Genomic DNA, 17,658 nt, shown 5'->3' with positions numbered 1-17,658 from the left:
CAGCCTGTAAAATGGCAGTTAGGAGCTGATTGGTTGGTACTATATCTCTCTCCAAGCTTTGATAAATATACCCCCAGATATGTTCTGTATACTTCCCCCTTCTTAGTCATGCAGAGCCCAGGCACTGTGGTTAGCACAAATCAGACTAGAAATACTTAGAAGGACTGTTTAATAAAATGGGTCAAGCATAAACGTTGTAGTTATCTGTTAGCATACCTGACCTGCCTGGCCCTAATGTGTCTTAGTTATCTGTTTGTGAACCTGCACTGCCTGCTTTGACCTCTTAGTTATCTGTTTGTGGACCTCTCTGCTCGCGCTTGCCCTTGGATTAGTATTATGATTTAATACTTGAGCTGCCAGTCCTCAATCCCTATTCTCCTGGCTGTTACTGGCCGCTAACTAGTGAAACAGGGCTGCAATTTCAAGGTTCCATGATGGAACTTCCATGCAGTGAATTCCATAACTCCCATTGTATAACCAAAATTCCCATAAGACTTTGGCCCAGATTACCTAGAGCCAATCGCTAGTGGCATATTGGGTTCCCCTATAGGGATTTTGTGATAAGTGTGTATATAATAAGAAAATATTTATGACACATTTTTTTCTTAACATGAAGTGACAACTTCACCCCATCTTTCCAAATATTCATGCACTAAAAAAAATGTGCTCAGTGTATGTGGTTTAGCTTCACAGGCCAATATCTTGGGGCTCCGAACAAGTTATCTCACATATCAGTCTCCTAGAATTAGCCTGTGCCTTCTTCTAAGAAGCTCTGGGCCTCAGAGTGACAAGATATCCTGGTCATTATGTCGCGACTGGCAGATATCTCATCTAATGTAACACACAGCTGTTAGTCTTCACTTTCCCGGACATGATGGGAAATCCTTACATCTAATTCCGTTCTAAAAGCAAATCCAAAATGTCAGCATTGCAATGATTCAACTGGGAAATCCAGAGCATTTGCAATAGATCAGATGGCAATTACTGTCACACACAATACAGACTAGACAGAGCTTAGCCTACAAAGGGTCATATGGAATTATGTTATATAGGATGGTATGCCCGCGCTGCATAGAATGCAAACATTACACAGTGCATTGCATTCAATGTATGGTATTAGGTCAGGCTCAGGTCCTACCTGGGACATGTTTCATTGTCTTCTGATCGGCTTTAGAAGAGTTTGCAGTGAGATGATCAAGGACTGAGACTGCGCTGGACATCATATCTAGAGGCAAAGTGCTCGCTATTGCTGTAAGTAGCCTATTTGTGATTAAAAAGAATATCTTGTTTTATATCGTGGAAACTGTACAGGCATATCTCGGGGCACCTCTCAATACATGAAAAAACAACATCGCATCTAGTACAGTTATTATTTTTACAAGTAATATGTTATGCTATTATTGAGTGATATAATAAGGGCGTTCATATTCAAGCAAAGACAACTTGAGTAACACCAATACCAAAAGCTGGTGAAAGCCTATTATATGACAGGCTAAGATGGAAATAGTTCATGTTGTAATCAAATTATTAGCAAATTGTTTTTAACAATAAAAAAATTAACAATTCTAAATTTGGTTAATTTTATCGTTTTCACCCCATTGTGTGTGTGTATTAGACTCATTTAAAAATCCAAATGGCAGAAATCTGAATGGACTTTATAAATGTCATTGCTATCACATTAGTGTTAAACATAAGACATGCTTCCTGTGCACAAGCTTTTCAAGGTAAGACCTCCACCAAAGGGTTCCATACAAAAGGTCGACAATGAAAAGGTCGACATGACAAAGGTCAACAAGTACAAAATGTCGACAGGTTTATAAAACTAGTCGACACAGAAATGGTCCGCACTTGTTTATTTTATTTTTAGGGTTAGGCACTCACCCCGATAGTTAGGGTTAGGCACTCACCCGAACAGTTAGGAGTAGGCACTCACCCCGACAGTTAGGGTTAGGCACTCACCCTGACAGTTAGGGTTAGGCACTCACCCCGACAGTTAGGGTTAGGCACTCACCCCGACAGTTAGGGTTAGGCACTAGGAGGGATGGTTACGATTAGGCACCAAGGGAATGCTTAAGGGGAGGATTAGGGTTAGAAAAAAAAACAGGTGTTGACAATCTCCATGTTAACCTTTTGAGTATGTACTTGCTAACTTTTGTTATGTCGACCTTTTTCAATGTCAACCTTGTGGTGTCGACCAAATTAGTGTGAACCTTTTGTATCACACCCCAACCAAGCATATCAGGTCTTACCTTTAAAAGCCTGTGTACAGGTGAGCTTTAAACAAGGAATCATGTCTTATGTCTAACACCAATGGGAGAGCAATTGCAATCTTTATAATTCTGAGTGATAGATTAGGACTGACCAGAAGGGGAAGATTTTGGCGCAGTCGATCAATTTAACAAGTGTTGCAACAATTAAAACTAACATTTCCTGTTTATAAAGTATAGAAAATATATATATACTGTATAATAAAATCACATTCACTGTGCACCCATAATATTGCAAACTTATTATTGGGTCATTGAGGAACAGCAACATGATGTACAAAACCACAGTAATGAAATCATTAGCAACAGAGATTATTCTGAAAACCAGCAACGGATATTATTCATGCAGGGGAGTCTAATCAATGGTGACTGCTGTAAGTGTAACTGGAGAAACTGGAACTTCTCTGTTAGTTTATAGTTGGTAAATAACATGATGTAGATAGATGATATCACTTTAAATAAATAATGGATATATTTTTTGTAAACCTTTACCATAATGGTTTTATAGAATTAAAACCACAAGAGATCTCTGTAAATACTGATACAGGGACTATAGTCTTCCTAAACATCACATAATTGTTACACTTTATTCATAAGGCACCAATATATTCCTCTGCACTGTACAATAGAGAGATTGGATTTTGGACAAATTATAAACAATGACTTAGTGATAGGTGTAGCAGTCGGGAAGCCGACGGACGTAATCCCAACCGCCAGCTTCCAATCTGTCTAATCCCGGCAGGAGTCTAAAGACAGGCGTTCAAATCCCGGCTTACTGATCGAAGGTAAGCCGGGCGCCGGTCTTGGACAGCCGCGGGGGAGGGAGGGTTAGGTTAGGGGCATCCTGGGGGGGGGACTTAGGGTTAGACCCCCCGGGTGGTTAGGTTGGACTAGGGGAAGGGGGGGTGGGTTAGGGTTAGGCACCCCCGGGGGAAGATTAGGGTTAGGCACCCCCTGGGGGACTTAGGTTTAGGCGGCAGGAAAGGGGGGTTTAGCTTTAGGCACTTAGAGGGGGGATTAGGGTTAGGCACTTGGGGGGGAGGTTAGGTTTAGGCACCCCTAAGAGAGGATTAGGGTTAGAGGGTAGAATAAGGTTAGTAAATACTTACCTTTGGATGAATGGGATTTTCACCCCTGCCGGGCTGCCGCAGTTGGGATTTGAACCGCCGGCCATGAGACCGGCGGTAAATCATACTGATTCCAGTGATGGGGATGGCTGAGAAGTGCCAGTATGCCCTGGCAGCCATGGGAATGCTGGTGGTAGTTCTACTAGCACCAGGATACAGAAGCAGCTCTGACTGCCAGGAATTGCTGGGATCAGTAGTGCCATATATTAAACTACTATTAATTAACATTTTACATTTACCCCACCACCCACCATCAATACTATCAGCACAAGGGTGGGTTATCCTGAGCGGGCGCCACATTTTCATACAAGCACAATTGCCCCTAGTGAATGCTGCTCAAAAAGTGATGTATCTGGATGTGACAGCCTTCTAACACTCTATGTAGAGTTACAAGCAACCATACGATTCATGCAACTGAGCATAACCAAGCAAGAGTGCAAATGGGACACCTATAGTGCAAATTATGCTCAACTCAACATATGAACCTTATTGCTTTTGGACACGCCATCTAGCTGGACTAATGTAAAAACCAGGGGTTTTGTAGTGCACATAGAAGGTTAAATAAAGTCCATTGGCATGAGGATTGCGGCCATCTATGGCTGAGCTTTAGATCAGCTGCGTCTTATCTCCCACTTAATAATATGCAAAAAATATAATACAGTAAAATAAGTTGTGAACGGCTGTTATCTGTCACTGCAGCTGCCATCTCTGACCCTGATTCAGAGCCGGACGCTCTGACAGAGCGCTCGCTCTGAATCAGGGCCGGGCTATTTTTTTTTAAGAACAGCCTCCTGGCCGCTCGCATAGCTGTGGGTGAGCACCCACAGCTATAGCGAGCAGCCAGGAAGATGGTCGCGATGGTCAAGACCATCGCGACCATCAGGCTTGCGACGAGACTCTTGTGGTAGGGTCTCGTTTCCGTGATGTCAGTGGGGCCGCCCCGTTCATATGGGAACGCCTCCGTTTGGGCAGCCACTCACCCGGCCCTACCACCAAAGGGGGGCGTGCTGTCACTCAACATCGACAGCACGCTCCCTTTGGTACGAGACCCGGAGCATCGGATTGCCCGGCGCAATCCGGGTCTCACGCATGCGCACGACGGAGCCGGCTCCATAGTGCGCATGCGCACTGGCCCACCATCGACCCGGTTGTGAGCGCACAGCGCTTGCGACCGGGTCAGAATCAGACCCTCTGTTCTTACTATGGCCACCTCCACTATCTCCTTGGTGACAGCAGCTATCGGTTGTCATGGGAAACAAGTCTGATGATTCTGATACCAGCAGCTTTAATGACACTAAAGAAAGATGCCGGGCTACACGCAGTTACTGCAGCAGGTGTAAAAGTGCCCACACTAGACGAGTATCTGCACGATTTTGATGCATCGTAATGATAAATCGTTCAAATTTGTGCAAATCGTGCAGTTTCCACTAAGGGATAATGATGCAATGCGCGGTCCCGTGGGTCGATAATCGTATCTTCAAATCTGCCAGGGAGCTGCCGGGGAGTTCAAGGTAAATCGTTAACAACATTGCATCGTTTGCGAGTCTTTTAGTGTGGGCACCTTAAAACATTTATAGCTCATGTTTCATGACTCCGCCACGCACGGTCTCTCCTCATTCCAATCATGCCACACAGAAATGCCAGGTGCAATGGCTGCTTTATCATTAGCAGTTGAAAAGCTTTTGCCTAACAGTAGTCGCACACACTTTCCCAACCAGCAACTACAATTGTTATCCCGCTACCTTATGTATCAATTGTTCTCCACACTCTTTAGATTGCAAGCTCATATGGGCAGGCCAATCTCTAACTTCTGTTTCATGTTATTACATGTCATTTAAGTCAGAATCCCCTCCATGTACAGTGCTGTGTAACATATCAACACTTTGTAAATAATTAAGATATTTTTAATACAAATGTATCTATAGACTTTGGTCCATGTTGGTTCATTGTTTGTAATTATGCAACTATCCATATGGAAACTAAGATTCACCTAGGAATTAATAATCCATACTTTAGAGCTACTATTAAAGTCTGATCCCAATAAAAATAATGCACTGGGTTCTGGTGATAAAATGTAGCCTATGGGCCAATGACATTGGGACTGACAGAGGAAATATAATATCTCTATATGAAAGTTCCAGCACATTGCACAGTCTCCAGTGAACAGACTCCCGTAAGAGCTTATTTCTGCACACACGCATTCATTGCACTGCATGAAGGAGAGGAACTGTACCTGCCATTGATATCATTATGAGCCTAGGAAAAGAAAATAAATACATAAATATTACACACCAAACATACACTCTATTACTTATCACCGGCAGGAGAATACATCATGGTGATCTATGTAAACCATTGCAGCAATGCATCCTCCCTTGTACTTGGCTGGTAAACAGGAATCGAATTGCATCAATTTTAAGTAATACACGACTTTAATCCATCTACGTTAAAGTACTTGACAGTGGTGTATGACTGACAGCTAACGGCAGGGCAAGAAGTGCTGAAATGTAACTTACAACTTGTGTAAAAACATCTCTATCTACACTTCATCTGATTACATTTCGGGACAGTTATGATATTTAACAGGGAGTACACTGAAGAGGCGGGTTGTGGGTGTGCAGGTTAATTACAATAACCCTGTGTGGGACTTACAAGCAGCGCCGTAACCAGGGTAGTGCGGCCGATGCCGTGGCACAGAGCACCGCAGGAAAAGGGGCGCTTTTTGGGCATGTCAATTTTCTATTTATTACCATTTTCACTAGTAGCTTCCTCTTATTTCATCCCCAGCATCTCCTGGCCTCCATTATCTCTTCCCTGGCCCTTCCCCATGAGGCCATTCCCATTTTTTGGATGCATCATGTTCCTTTGAAAAATGAGGGGGCGCCAATGCTCTTTCTGGTACAGGGTGCCAAAAAGTCTAGTTAAGGCTCTGCCTACTAGGACTTTGCTGATGCGTTTCCGCTAGGGAATTCTGCCCTGTGCTCACTAGGCTGGGACTGGTACACATTACGATATACTGAGGTCCCACTATCATAGTGTATTTTTATTTATTTAACATTTTACTTAAGCTGCACTCACCATCATTACCGCCATATGAATGCCTACCTCATATAGGCATAAATGATCAACATTTTAGAAAAGTGTGGTACAAAAGGTTGGACTTGGATGTGACACATTGACGCCTAGACTCTTGGACATTGTGCCTGAAAAAATGTTGCTACTTCTCCATACAGTGAGCCTTACTGCTAGATTGACCTAATTTATTTTTTTCATAGTAAATCGCTTTGTGTCCTGTAACCTGTTCCTTGGAAAGGTTTAAAGCTCCAAGTATGTTTTCCATGGCTGGTTTAGGTTGAAGACAGCCTCCCGGTAATTCAGCACTATGCGTAGTATCAGCTTGGTTCTTTGTGGTGCCCGCCCACCTATATTACTATTGAGGGCAGAGATGTATCAAATATGCTATAGACAAGTGGAGAAGTTTCCCATAGCAACCAATGAGATTCTAGTTAACAGTTTATAGAGTGTACTAGATAAAGATAGCTGGAAGCTGATTGGTTGCTATTAGAGATGATCGGTTCGGTTCTATTCACCAAATTAACACAAATGCAGATCTATCCTATTGGCTATCCAATACAATGCACGTGAGAGCCAGATAGCCAATAAGATGCTGTTCTTCAGATCTGAACGTAACCAAGTAGAACCAAACCGCTCATCTCTAGTTGCTATGGCCAACTTCTCCACTAGACATCTTTAGAAGGTTTGCTAAATCTCCCTCTAGTCATGACCATACATCGTGCTTATGGGGTCGCAGACGAGACAATCTATAGTCTGGATTGAGGGAGTCTTCCAAGAAAGGAAAGTGAGAGAAAGACAATGAATTTAGCCTGTCAAATATTATAAGATAACGTTTTTAAGACATACAACTGTAAAAAGAGCAAACATATTACCTGGAAATGTAGATAATCTGTACAACTTACATTCAGAAACGCAACAGAATCCAGCTCATCCATCTCCTTGGCTGCTTTCTCCAGGCTTTCCTTTGCGGAATCCACATTCTGCTGGAAACTGACCATCTGATCATACAAGTGGTCCATCTTCATCTTCTTCACCTCCTCAAAGGTCTCCCTCTTCTCCTTATGTCGGACCACCACTTTTTCAACCATTTTGTCATTCTCTTCCACCAAACGTTTCTCTGCTTCTGTACAATTTTTCTACAATAGATACAGTAGTACAGAATAGGACACTGGAAATACCTTTTTAGTTATATATAGTTTTAGATAACATAAAAGAATGTGTGACAGCGACTGGCTCTATGGCAGATTTACCAAGAAACATGAGTTGAATAAAGACAAATTAATCATTTAAAGCAGTGGTTCCCAAACTGGGTGCTGTAGCACCCTGGGGTACCACATGGCATTGGCAGAAGTGCCACAGGTTGGTGTTCCAGGACCAAATCAAATGATTTATTTTCAATGTGATAGACAATATCAGTGCTGGAGGCTGCCAAATTATAAAATATGTAAGCAAACAGTTCACCACCACATACCTGTAAATAACCCAAAGGATGACACAATTTCCTTTTTAATTTAATCATTTTTACTGAATTTCTTAGTAAGAAACTTTTGGCGTAGCAGTGTCATGAAGAAAATGTTGATACAGAAAATTTACTTAAAGTCTGATTAGGCTCCAAAATATTGATAGAAAAATTGTATAACAACGATACTTACTTCAACTTCATTAAATAACGCCTCTACTCTAGTAACAAAATCCTCTGTTTTCAAGGAGCTCTCCTGCAGTTTTCCTAGGAGATCCTCCAAATTACTCTGGAAACAAAACATGTATTTCTTACAACTCAAGATCTTTATTAGAAAGCAATAGATATTTATAAAATAAAGTTAATTGCAAGTACAAACTAAATGAAGAGTAACATAATGTTACATACTGTACACAACTAAAGACATCACCAATTGATTAATGTGTTTCTGTATAACATAGTAAACCTCCCAACAGAAAGTTAAATGTGTGAGGCTAAATGGGGGAAGGCAGAGGCTCCAGCTAAATTAGCAGTCACCAATTTAAATATTCCTCAATATACAGACTCGGTATAAACAATTTGGGGGTCTATGTACTAATCCTTGGAGAGAGATAAAGTGGATGGAGATAAAGTACCAACCAATCAGTTCCTGTCACTTTACAAGCTGTGTCTGAAAAATTACAGTTAGGAGCTAATTGGCTGGTACTTTATTTCAGTCCACGGCTTAGTACATAGGCCCCATAGACCCTAAGGCATGCAAGAACACATAATGCAGCCTGCTGGGACACGGCAGAGTAGACTAACCTTCCCAGCACAATAATTATTTTACATATTATTTGTAAAAGACTATACACAGGGGTGAATTAACACCCCAGGGGGCACGTGCCCTATTTGCAGCGGGCCCCCTCCTTTGAGCAGCGCCACCCCACAAGCCCGGCATCTTACTATGTGCCATTAAGCGGGTCCTCCGTGACACCATCACTGGGAAGACATGTCACTGGGAAGATGCTCTAGCAGAAGAGAAAGGACCCAATTGCTGGCACAAGATAAGTATGCTGTGGGTTCAGCGTGTGTGGTGCTGGGCCCCTCTGGAACCAGGGGTCTGTGTATACTGCACACCTTGCACCCATTATATATACACCTATGACTGTATATTATTAACCCAGTCAACAGCTCTGCACATTCCTAGTCAGAATTTTCTGACGATATATATGACCTCGGGAGACCAGTGAGAGTATTATAGCCTTTTTGTTGAGGGCAAAGTACAGTAGGTACATCAATGTACCAAGTTATGTGCCCACATGCCAGAATTATATTTAGGCCCACATGTACGACTCAGGAGCAGCCCAGTGTCATGATGGTTAGCATTGCTGCCTCACTGTCGTGGGGCCTATCTGTGTGCATTGTATGAACTACATGTTTAGGTGGGTTTCCTGTAGGTCAGTGATGATTCCCAACCTCGGTCCTCAAGGCACACTAACACTCCTGGTTTTAGTGATATCCACGCTTGAGCACAGATGGGTAAATTAAAATAACTGAGGTACTAATTAAGTCACCTTTGCACAAGTATGGCTATCCTTAATACCTGGACTGTTAGTGTGCCTTGAGGACCGTGGTTGGGAACCCCTGCTCTAGGTGCTCCAGTTTCCACCCACAGTCCAAAAACATACTGGTAGGTTAATCAGCTTCTGACGATAATAGGGCAGAGTGAGTACTTGGATATTTAGAGGTTTATTTACGAAAGCACATCAGTGCTTTGGTGGGAAACCATGTAGATTCCTGAATATGTAATAATTGAGGTTTTTATGCATGATATTTCAAAGAGCAATGCTTTTACTATCCCGGTCTTGTTAGTAAAAGCATTGTACTTTTAAAGATTAGTCATAAACACAATCAGAAGCCCCTTAGACTGTAAGCTTTAATGAGACAGAGACTGATGTGAATGATTACACAGAACAACTCAGCACAACCAAGATGTCTGCCTTACCCTCCGCAATAATGTTCTGAGACATCTTAGGAGTAATACACTACAATTATTACATATTCAGGAATCTACATGGTTTCCCACCAAAGCACTGATGTAGAAATAAATTATACAACTCTTTATGAAAATTAGAACAAAATTTACTGCCAGCTAGATTATAAACTGTGATACTAACTGATAAGAGGCTTCCTTCATTCTCTACCCGTCCAATAGGTCGGTTAAAATCTCATCAGCAAACAAGTACATCTAATGCCGGGCATACAATATGCAATTATTGGCTCGATCAGCAGATGGGGACGATAATTGCATTTCCCCTGTTCCTGCACAGGGGAGGGACAGGGAAAAACACACAAGTGAGCATTTAGTTGGTCTGCCTGACTTTGAGACACATTGGCAACCAGCAGATGAAATTTGAATATGATAATAATATGGTCAGACTCAAGCTAAACACACTTTAAAAACAAGATTTAATTATGGTGGACTAAGCTTATGAACAGACTAGTAAAGCCTATCTGACTCTTGTATAGTAACTTGAGAAGTCTACTTTCATAAAGCAAGCCTGAAACTACAGTAACTTAAGAATATTGATTCCACCCATGTTTTAGATTCCTGAGTACAGCCATGTCCTTATATCATTGTATTGGAAAGGGGGTATGGCAATGGAGAATTGGGGCTTGTAGAGCAACCTGCCCTTTGTAATGAATTGCTTCAAATAAATCGGGGTCTAAATAACTAGGCACTTTCAGCTCCCTCACAACAGTGACAGCTCATGTTTGGACAGATCAGACTTCACGCAACCAGATCTTCATGGTTCAACTGAGAAAGGTTAAAATTGGCCAGTTGATGATCAATGAATAGAGGAAAAGGCTTCTTACATAATAGATGTGCTGGAAAAGGCCATGAAACTTATTATCTGAGACTGCAGAACCTCAAAAATGTAAAGAGACACCAATTATTCTATTTTTTGCTTTATACTTATTGATCGTAGGACTTAACAATAGAACACATTTTCCATGTTGTGTGAATTCTCCGAACTTCTATAAATGTTTTTTTCAGACTGCTTACAGAGTTTATTTTGGCTAATGCAACCCAAATAATTTATATATATATATATATATATATATATATATATATATATATGCATAAATCTATGAAACACTTACCGTCATCAAATTCACTGCATTGTCTAAAGTTGTCACATCGTGGTTCTTGTGGTTTCCAAAAATCTTATCGTTAGCTACTATAGGAATTTTACATGTGTTGCAATATGTGTCAATCTGAGAATTGTCTTCTTCTTCAGGTGGTTCTGAAAGCTCTGCTGTTTTCTGTGTATATTCTACAGTCTCAAAGCCAGCATGTTCATGTTCTGATGGAAATTCCTGCACAGCATCCGAAAACAACTCACTCTCGTGTTCCAAAGAGTCTTGATCTTCAAAAATGATTTCCTTCAACAAGATGTCATCTTCTTCAAGGTCATCTTGAGAAACAATGACATAATCTAAAGACTCAGCAATTTCCTCATCATCTTCTGGACATTCCTGTTCTGTCATCACTTGTTGTTGTTCTTCTGGTGATGATCCTTTCTTTCTATCATTCACCAAGTTAGCTTTATCATCTGACTTAACTTTCTGTTCATACTGTAATTTATTTTCTTTTTGTTCATAACCAGGAATTTCTTTATTGATTTTTCCCTTATGGTCAAGTAATTCTTCCACAGCAACATCAACATTTTGCCTATTGTCTAACCTTTCCTGCAGCAAAACTGTGGCATTGGTCTCATCAAGCAATGGAGCAGTGCCATCAGTTTTGGATTTCTCTGACCAATCTATTTTTGGAAAAGCAGATGTGCCTTCTTCTTTTCTGTTTGCGGTAAACTGTCGATATTCTTTATCAAAAGATGTCTCATCTGGCAAATCTTCATAACTCAAATATTGATCATCTTCGCTGTCCTCCTCACTGTAGAATTCTTCATGTTCTGGTTTGCCAGCACCCTCGGGAATCTCATCTTTAAGATTAAACTTTTCAAAATAGATTCCTGTCCCATCATCATCAGAAATTCTACTATGGAAAGTGTCTGCAGAACTGGTACTTTCTGCATCTGACTGATCATGCCCTTCTCCTGTTTTAGATCCTCTTGCTTGTTCATAAAGGTCAGTGTAAAGAAAAGCCAAGGCAGGTGGTTCTTCTAAAAGTTCTGGGTTTATTGGGTAAGAAGTGGGGAAGAAAAAGGATTTGGTCAATACACCTTCTTCTGCATTAAATAAGGACACTCCATTTGTCTTCACTCCCTTATCTCGCTTGTCCATCTCTTCCTCCATGATAGATTTGTCAGAAGATCGCTGTGATATTATTGTGCCTTCACTATCAGATACACCATAGAATGATTCATCCAAACTTTGTAGTGAGTAAGAGTCATCAATGCACACATCACTTTCAAGAGAAAGAGCTTGATGTTCTACTGTTACATGGCCGATTTCAAGTTCTTCACTTGATTTTTTAAAATCAAGATCGATAGGTATGTTGTGGTCAATTAAAGTAAATTTCTCAAAGTAATCAATTTCATTAGTAGCTTTATCGGGATTTGCATTTTGTCCATTTTCAGAAGTTCTATTCAGGTCTTCTTCAACCGTCTCATTATCCTTCTCATCGTGTTCCTCATAAATATTAGTGTGTGAAACATCGTCTTCATTGCAAAGTGGTTTGGGTATGAGCATGGGGTTCTCCTCCAAGTACTCCAACCTATCTTGCATGGCTATACTTGCTTCTTGGTCAACAGAAGATATAAGATCTGGAGCCATGATGTTTAATATTTCAGACCCATCGGAAACAATACTGAACACGTTTGATTCGGTAGTGGGAGGGGCAATTACGTTATTTTGTGACAACGCATCTTTTGATGGATTACACAATTTAGCTATGTTTTCTAAAACACTGCTTAATTCTAACAGGACATATGGCGGATAGCTGTCAATATCATGCTTACTTGAGGTAATCTCAGTTGGTTTTTCAGCTAATGATTGTGGGATGCGTCCCTTATATTTTGAATTTTTCATGATGTTTAGCTCTCGGGGTTGTTTTTTAACTGGCTCAATAATTTGCTTCTTTGGTACATTCTCTGTTGGGCGAGCGGATGAACCAGCGCTGTCACTTTTCAGAATATTGCTCTTTGCTGTAACTTCAGGTTCTGTAAGATAAAACATTAATAATGACATGTGACTACATTTTTATCATAAGTCAAATATACAGGATCAGCTATGATCATTACAATAATTCTATTGTCAATACTAGCAACTTGTAAGCAGGTGACTTTTAGAATATAACAATATATTAGTGGCAATTGGCATGATACTTGGAGGCTAACAGTCAATATCTACCTACTTGAGGTGAGAACATTTCAATTTGCTTCTGCACTGAGCCATCCCAAAAGATGGATCACAGATCTGTGGAGCAACGTGGCAGAGATTAGCATGATGTAATAACGTTACAGTTTGGTGAATGGGCCATCTGTAGAAATGGGCCTATAAAGGTGATATATGTGACCCTCAACACCTGTATCCCAGATTGCCAAGGGGATATATATAAGTTTATGTCACAACATAATTTTCCTCTTTGATATAAACAAATCCATTGTAGAGTGAGTAATGGTTCTCTCCTCTTGTGTAGCTATAATTGCTGTCAAAAGACAATACTCTACCATTTTATAACTCTCTTCAGTTATCATAATGCAGATCAAAGGATAGAAGAGTAAAAAGAAAATAACCATAAAACATATTTCAATGTATGCAATTATGACATCTCAACCAAAGCACCAAATATTATCATCAACAATCCACCATATATTGTTAGCTTTAAACAATTCTAACTTCAATAGCATTTGTATTCTAGCAAAAAGTTCAGGATCACCAGATAACTGGGTCTGCCATAGTTTGCACAAATCCTGCTGTGTACAGTAAGTGTCATCTTCAACAGTCTAATATGAATAAGCCTAATGCTTGTCTGATGACCACACAAACACCACACAGAGGGCCTGATTCAGAGCCACTCGCCAGGACCGGGCCTTTTTTTTTTTGGAGCGGCCTCTTGGCCGCTCGCATAGCTGTGGGTGACCACCCACAGCTATAGCGAGCTGCCATGATGATGATCACGATGGTCAAGGCCATCGGGCTTGCGACGAGACCCTTGTGGTAGGGTCTCTTTGCCGCAAGCCCCAGAGAGCTTTCGGCTCTAACAGAGCCAGAAGCTCTCCACTGACATCACTTGTGATGTCAGTGGGGCCGCCCCCAAATGGCAGGCGTTCTCATGGGAACGCTTCTGTTTGGGCAGCCACCCCCCCCCCGGCCCGCCCACTAAAGGGGGCGTGCTGTCACTCAACATCAACAGCTTGCCCCCTTTGGTGCGAGACCCGGAGCTCAGCGCTTGTGACCGGGTCTGAATCAGGCCCAGAGACTGCACATGGCCCCCTCTCCCTCTGGGCTGTTAACTTAATGCTGAGTGTACTGTAGGGGCCAATCCTTTAATAGTGGTGATATTAATTTATTGATGGAGTGATGGTGGGAGCAATTTACTTGATGGTGGGGCTATTTTATTTAATAGTTGGATCATTGTAGTACCTTATAATTTAATTTGAGATGACAGGACAATTTGTTTAATGATGGGCTGGTTTGGTGGCTATTAACTTAAAGTGTAGCTGAGCATTTGGATAAGGAGCAGGATCTTATTTAAAATGGGTGCAGGGTGTGCGGGCACATGGGCCCCGGGGGCCAGGGGGGCCCGCACTGCTCACCTTGCACCCATACTTACCTCTCTGGAGTCCCACGTCGGAGCCGTTGTCAGCGCTGTAAAAACGCCTCGAAAATGGCCACCACGGCCATTTTCCCGTCGTTTTGCGCATCTGCAGTACAAGGAATATGGCTTCCGCTGCCATTTTCCCGGTGACCTGCGCATTCGCTATAGAATCTGGGCACACTCTACTGCCCAGAGTCTATCAATGCTGCACTGTGCTGCTGGCCCTGGACTGAGAGGAGGGGGCCTGTGCACACGGGCACCCTCCTCTCTTGAATCGCCCCTAATAAGTAGGGGTGAGCGGGTTCGGAGTTCTGAAATCCGAGCCCCCCCGTTCCGAGGCCGATCCGAGTCAGGCTCGACTTTTCCCGCCTGACTCGGATCTGAAATCGAGGCAAAACGTCGTCATCCCGCCTTCCGGGTCTCGCGGGTTTTGGATTCTATATAAGGTACCCGCGTCGGTGCCATTTTCTCACTCGGCTGTGGACAGTGAAGAGGGAGGGTGGGAGTTAGGGCTGGCTGGGCTGTGTAGTGTAGTGTAGTGCAGTGTAGTGTTGTGCTGTGCTGCTGTTGTCCATAGGGGCTGTGTCCACTCCTCCAAAGTCCATAGGGGCTGGCTGTGTTGTGCTGTGCTGCTGTTGTCCATAGGGGCTGTGTCCACTCCTCCAAAGTCCATAGGGGCTGGCTGTGTTGTGCTGCTGTTGTCCATAGGGGCTGTGTCCACTCCTCCAAAGTCCATAGGGGCTGGCTGTGTTGTGCTATGCTGCTGTTGTCCATAGGGGCTGTGTCCACTCCTCCAAAGTCCATAGGGGCTGGCTGTGTTGTGCTGTGCTGCTGTTGTCCATATGGGCTGTGTCCACTCCAAAGTCCTGTGCAGTGTCCCAGTCCTAAAGGGGTGCTGTAGTGTTGTCCAGGGGGTTCTCTGTCCATCAGGGGTGCTCCCCCCAAGTGCAAAAAAAATATTTTTTCTGTGTTTGTGAATTGTGTGTGCAGTAGCCACACGTACATCAGCAAAGTAGCGCCAAGCGTGCGCCTGTTTCATAAGTAAAGGGCCGGCTGGCTCGTCCATTAAAGGGTGCTGTAATCCCCAAAAGTGCACTCCAAATAATATATTTTTTTTCTGTGTTTGTGAATTGTGTGCGCAGTAGCCGCAAGTGCATCAACAAAGTAGCGCCAAGCATTAGCCTGTGTCCCATAAGTAAAGAGCCGGCTGGCTTGACCGTTAAAGGGTGCTGTAACCCCCAAAGTGCACTCCAAACAAAATAAAAAAATATTTTTTGTGTTTGTGAATTGTGTGCACAGTACCCGCACGTGCATCAACAAAGTAGCGCCAAGCGTGTGTCTGTCTGTCATAAGTAAAGGGCCGGCTGGCTCGTCTGTTAAAGGGTGGTGTAACCCCCAAAGTGCACTCCAGACAAAATAAAAAAATATTTTCTGTGTTTGTGAATTGTGTGCACTGTGGCTGCACGTGCATCACCAAAGGAGCAGTGCCAAGCGTGCGCCTGTGTCCCATAAGTCTGTTAAAGGGTGGTGTAACCCCCAAAGTGCACTCCACAAAAAATAAACAATTCTTTTTTTTCTGTGTTTGTGTGTGAAATGTATGCACAGTAGCCGCACGTGCATCAACACAGCAGCAGCGCCAAGCGTGCGCCTGTGTCATAAGTCAAGGGCCGGTTTGGACATCTGGTCCAGACTGAAGGACGTGCCAACAATTTCTGACATGTCTACTGTCACTGCATATGATACTGTCACCACTGACAGAATGGTGGAGGAATTATTTTCTGTGTTTGTGAATTGTGTGCACTGTGGCTGCACGTGCATCAACAAAGGAGCAGCGCCAAGCGTACGCCTGTGTCATAAGTAAAGGGCCGGCTGGCTTGTCCATTAAAGGGTGCTGTAACCCCCAAAGTGCACTCCAAAAAAAATAAAAAATTCTTATTTTTTTTTCTGTCTTTGTGAATTGTGTGGGCTGTACCCGCACCTGCATCCTCAAAGCAGCAGCGCCAAGCGTACGTCTGTCTGTTAAAGGGTGGTGTAACCCCCAAAGTGCGCTCCAACAAAAATAAAATAATCTTTTTCTCTGTGTTTGTGTGTGAAATGTATATGCAGTAGCCGCACCTGCATCCTCAAAGCAGTAGCAACAAGCGTGCTGCTGTCTGTTAAAGGGTGCTGTAACCCTCAAAGTGCGCTCCACAAAAAATAAAAAAAAAATTTTTTTTCTGTCTTTGTGAATTGTGTGGGCTGTAGCCGCACCTGCATCCTCAAAGTAGCAGCGACAAGCGTGCGTCTATCTGTTAAAGGGTGGTGTAACCCCCAAAGTGCGCTCCAACAAAAATAAAATAATCTTTTTTTCTGTGTTTGTGTGTGAAATGTATGCGCAGTAGCTGCACCTGCATCCTCAAAGCAGCAGCGACAAGCGTGCGTCTGTCTGTTAATGGATTACATCGGTGACAGCATCCAAGTAGGCATGTCAGACAGTCCGTACCTGTATTGGCAGGAAAAAGAGGCAATTTGGAGGCCCCTGTACACACTGGCTCTATTTTACCTGAGTTGCCCCCCCCTCCAGTGTGTACTCCGAAAGAGTGTTTAGTGCAGCTGGGAACCTTGTCAGCGAAAGGCGTAGGAGGTTGCTTCCACAAAATGTGGAGAAGATGATGTTCAGAAAAATTAATTAGCAACTCTTCCAGGGAGGCCAGCCTCCAGAACGTACAGAGGGACCTGTGGTGGTGGATTCCAGCGGGGACGAATTCATACTCTGTGAGGATGAGGATGTACACAACACTGAAGAGGGTGAGGAATCGGTGAATGAGGAGGCTGAGGACGACATCTTGCCTCCGTAGAGCCAGTTTGTGCAGGGACAGATTAATTGCCAGCTTGTTTTGTGGGGGCCCAAACGAACCAATCATTTCAGCCACAGTCATGTGGCAGACCCTGGCACTGAAATGATTGGTTTGCTAAAGTGTT

The 17,658-nt window shown here is 42.8% G+C and overlaps 1 protein-coding gene across 2 annotated transcripts in view; it reads right to left on the bottom strand.

The window, feature by feature from the left end:
- Positions 1 to 17,658, bottom strand: part of CMYA5 (cardiomyopathy associated 5) — a 63,376-nt gene that overhangs the window by 38,896 nt on the left and 6,822 nt on the right. For both annotated transcript variants that reach the window (XM_088443926.1, XM_088443927.1), the window contains exons 3-7: positions 11,076 to 13,096; positions 8,122 to 8,217; positions 7,372 to 7,605; positions 5,628 to 5,650; positions 1,139 to 1,260 (exon numbers count right to left, since the gene is read on the bottom strand). In XM_088443926.1, the coding sequence (XP_088300052.1) occupies positions 1,139 to 1,260; positions 5,628 to 5,650; positions 7,372 to 7,605; positions 8,122 to 8,217; positions 11,076 to 13,096 (2,496 nt within the window). The remainder of the gene's footprint in view (positions 1 to 1,138; positions 1,261 to 5,627; positions 5,651 to 7,371; positions 7,606 to 8,121; positions 8,218 to 11,075; positions 13,097 to 17,658) is intronic.

Source organism: Taudactylus pleione, unplaced genomic scaffold (genome assembly GCF_031769625.1).
Source record: "Taudactylus pleione unplaced genomic scaffold, aTauple2 ptg000336l, whole genome shotgun sequence".
Taxonomy (NCBI): domain Eukaryota; kingdom Metazoa; phylum Chordata; class Amphibia; order Anura; family Myobatrachidae; genus Taudactylus; species Taudactylus pleione.
Note: the sequence above shows the minus strand (reverse complement) of the source record. Positions and strands in the feature narration are given on the sequence as shown.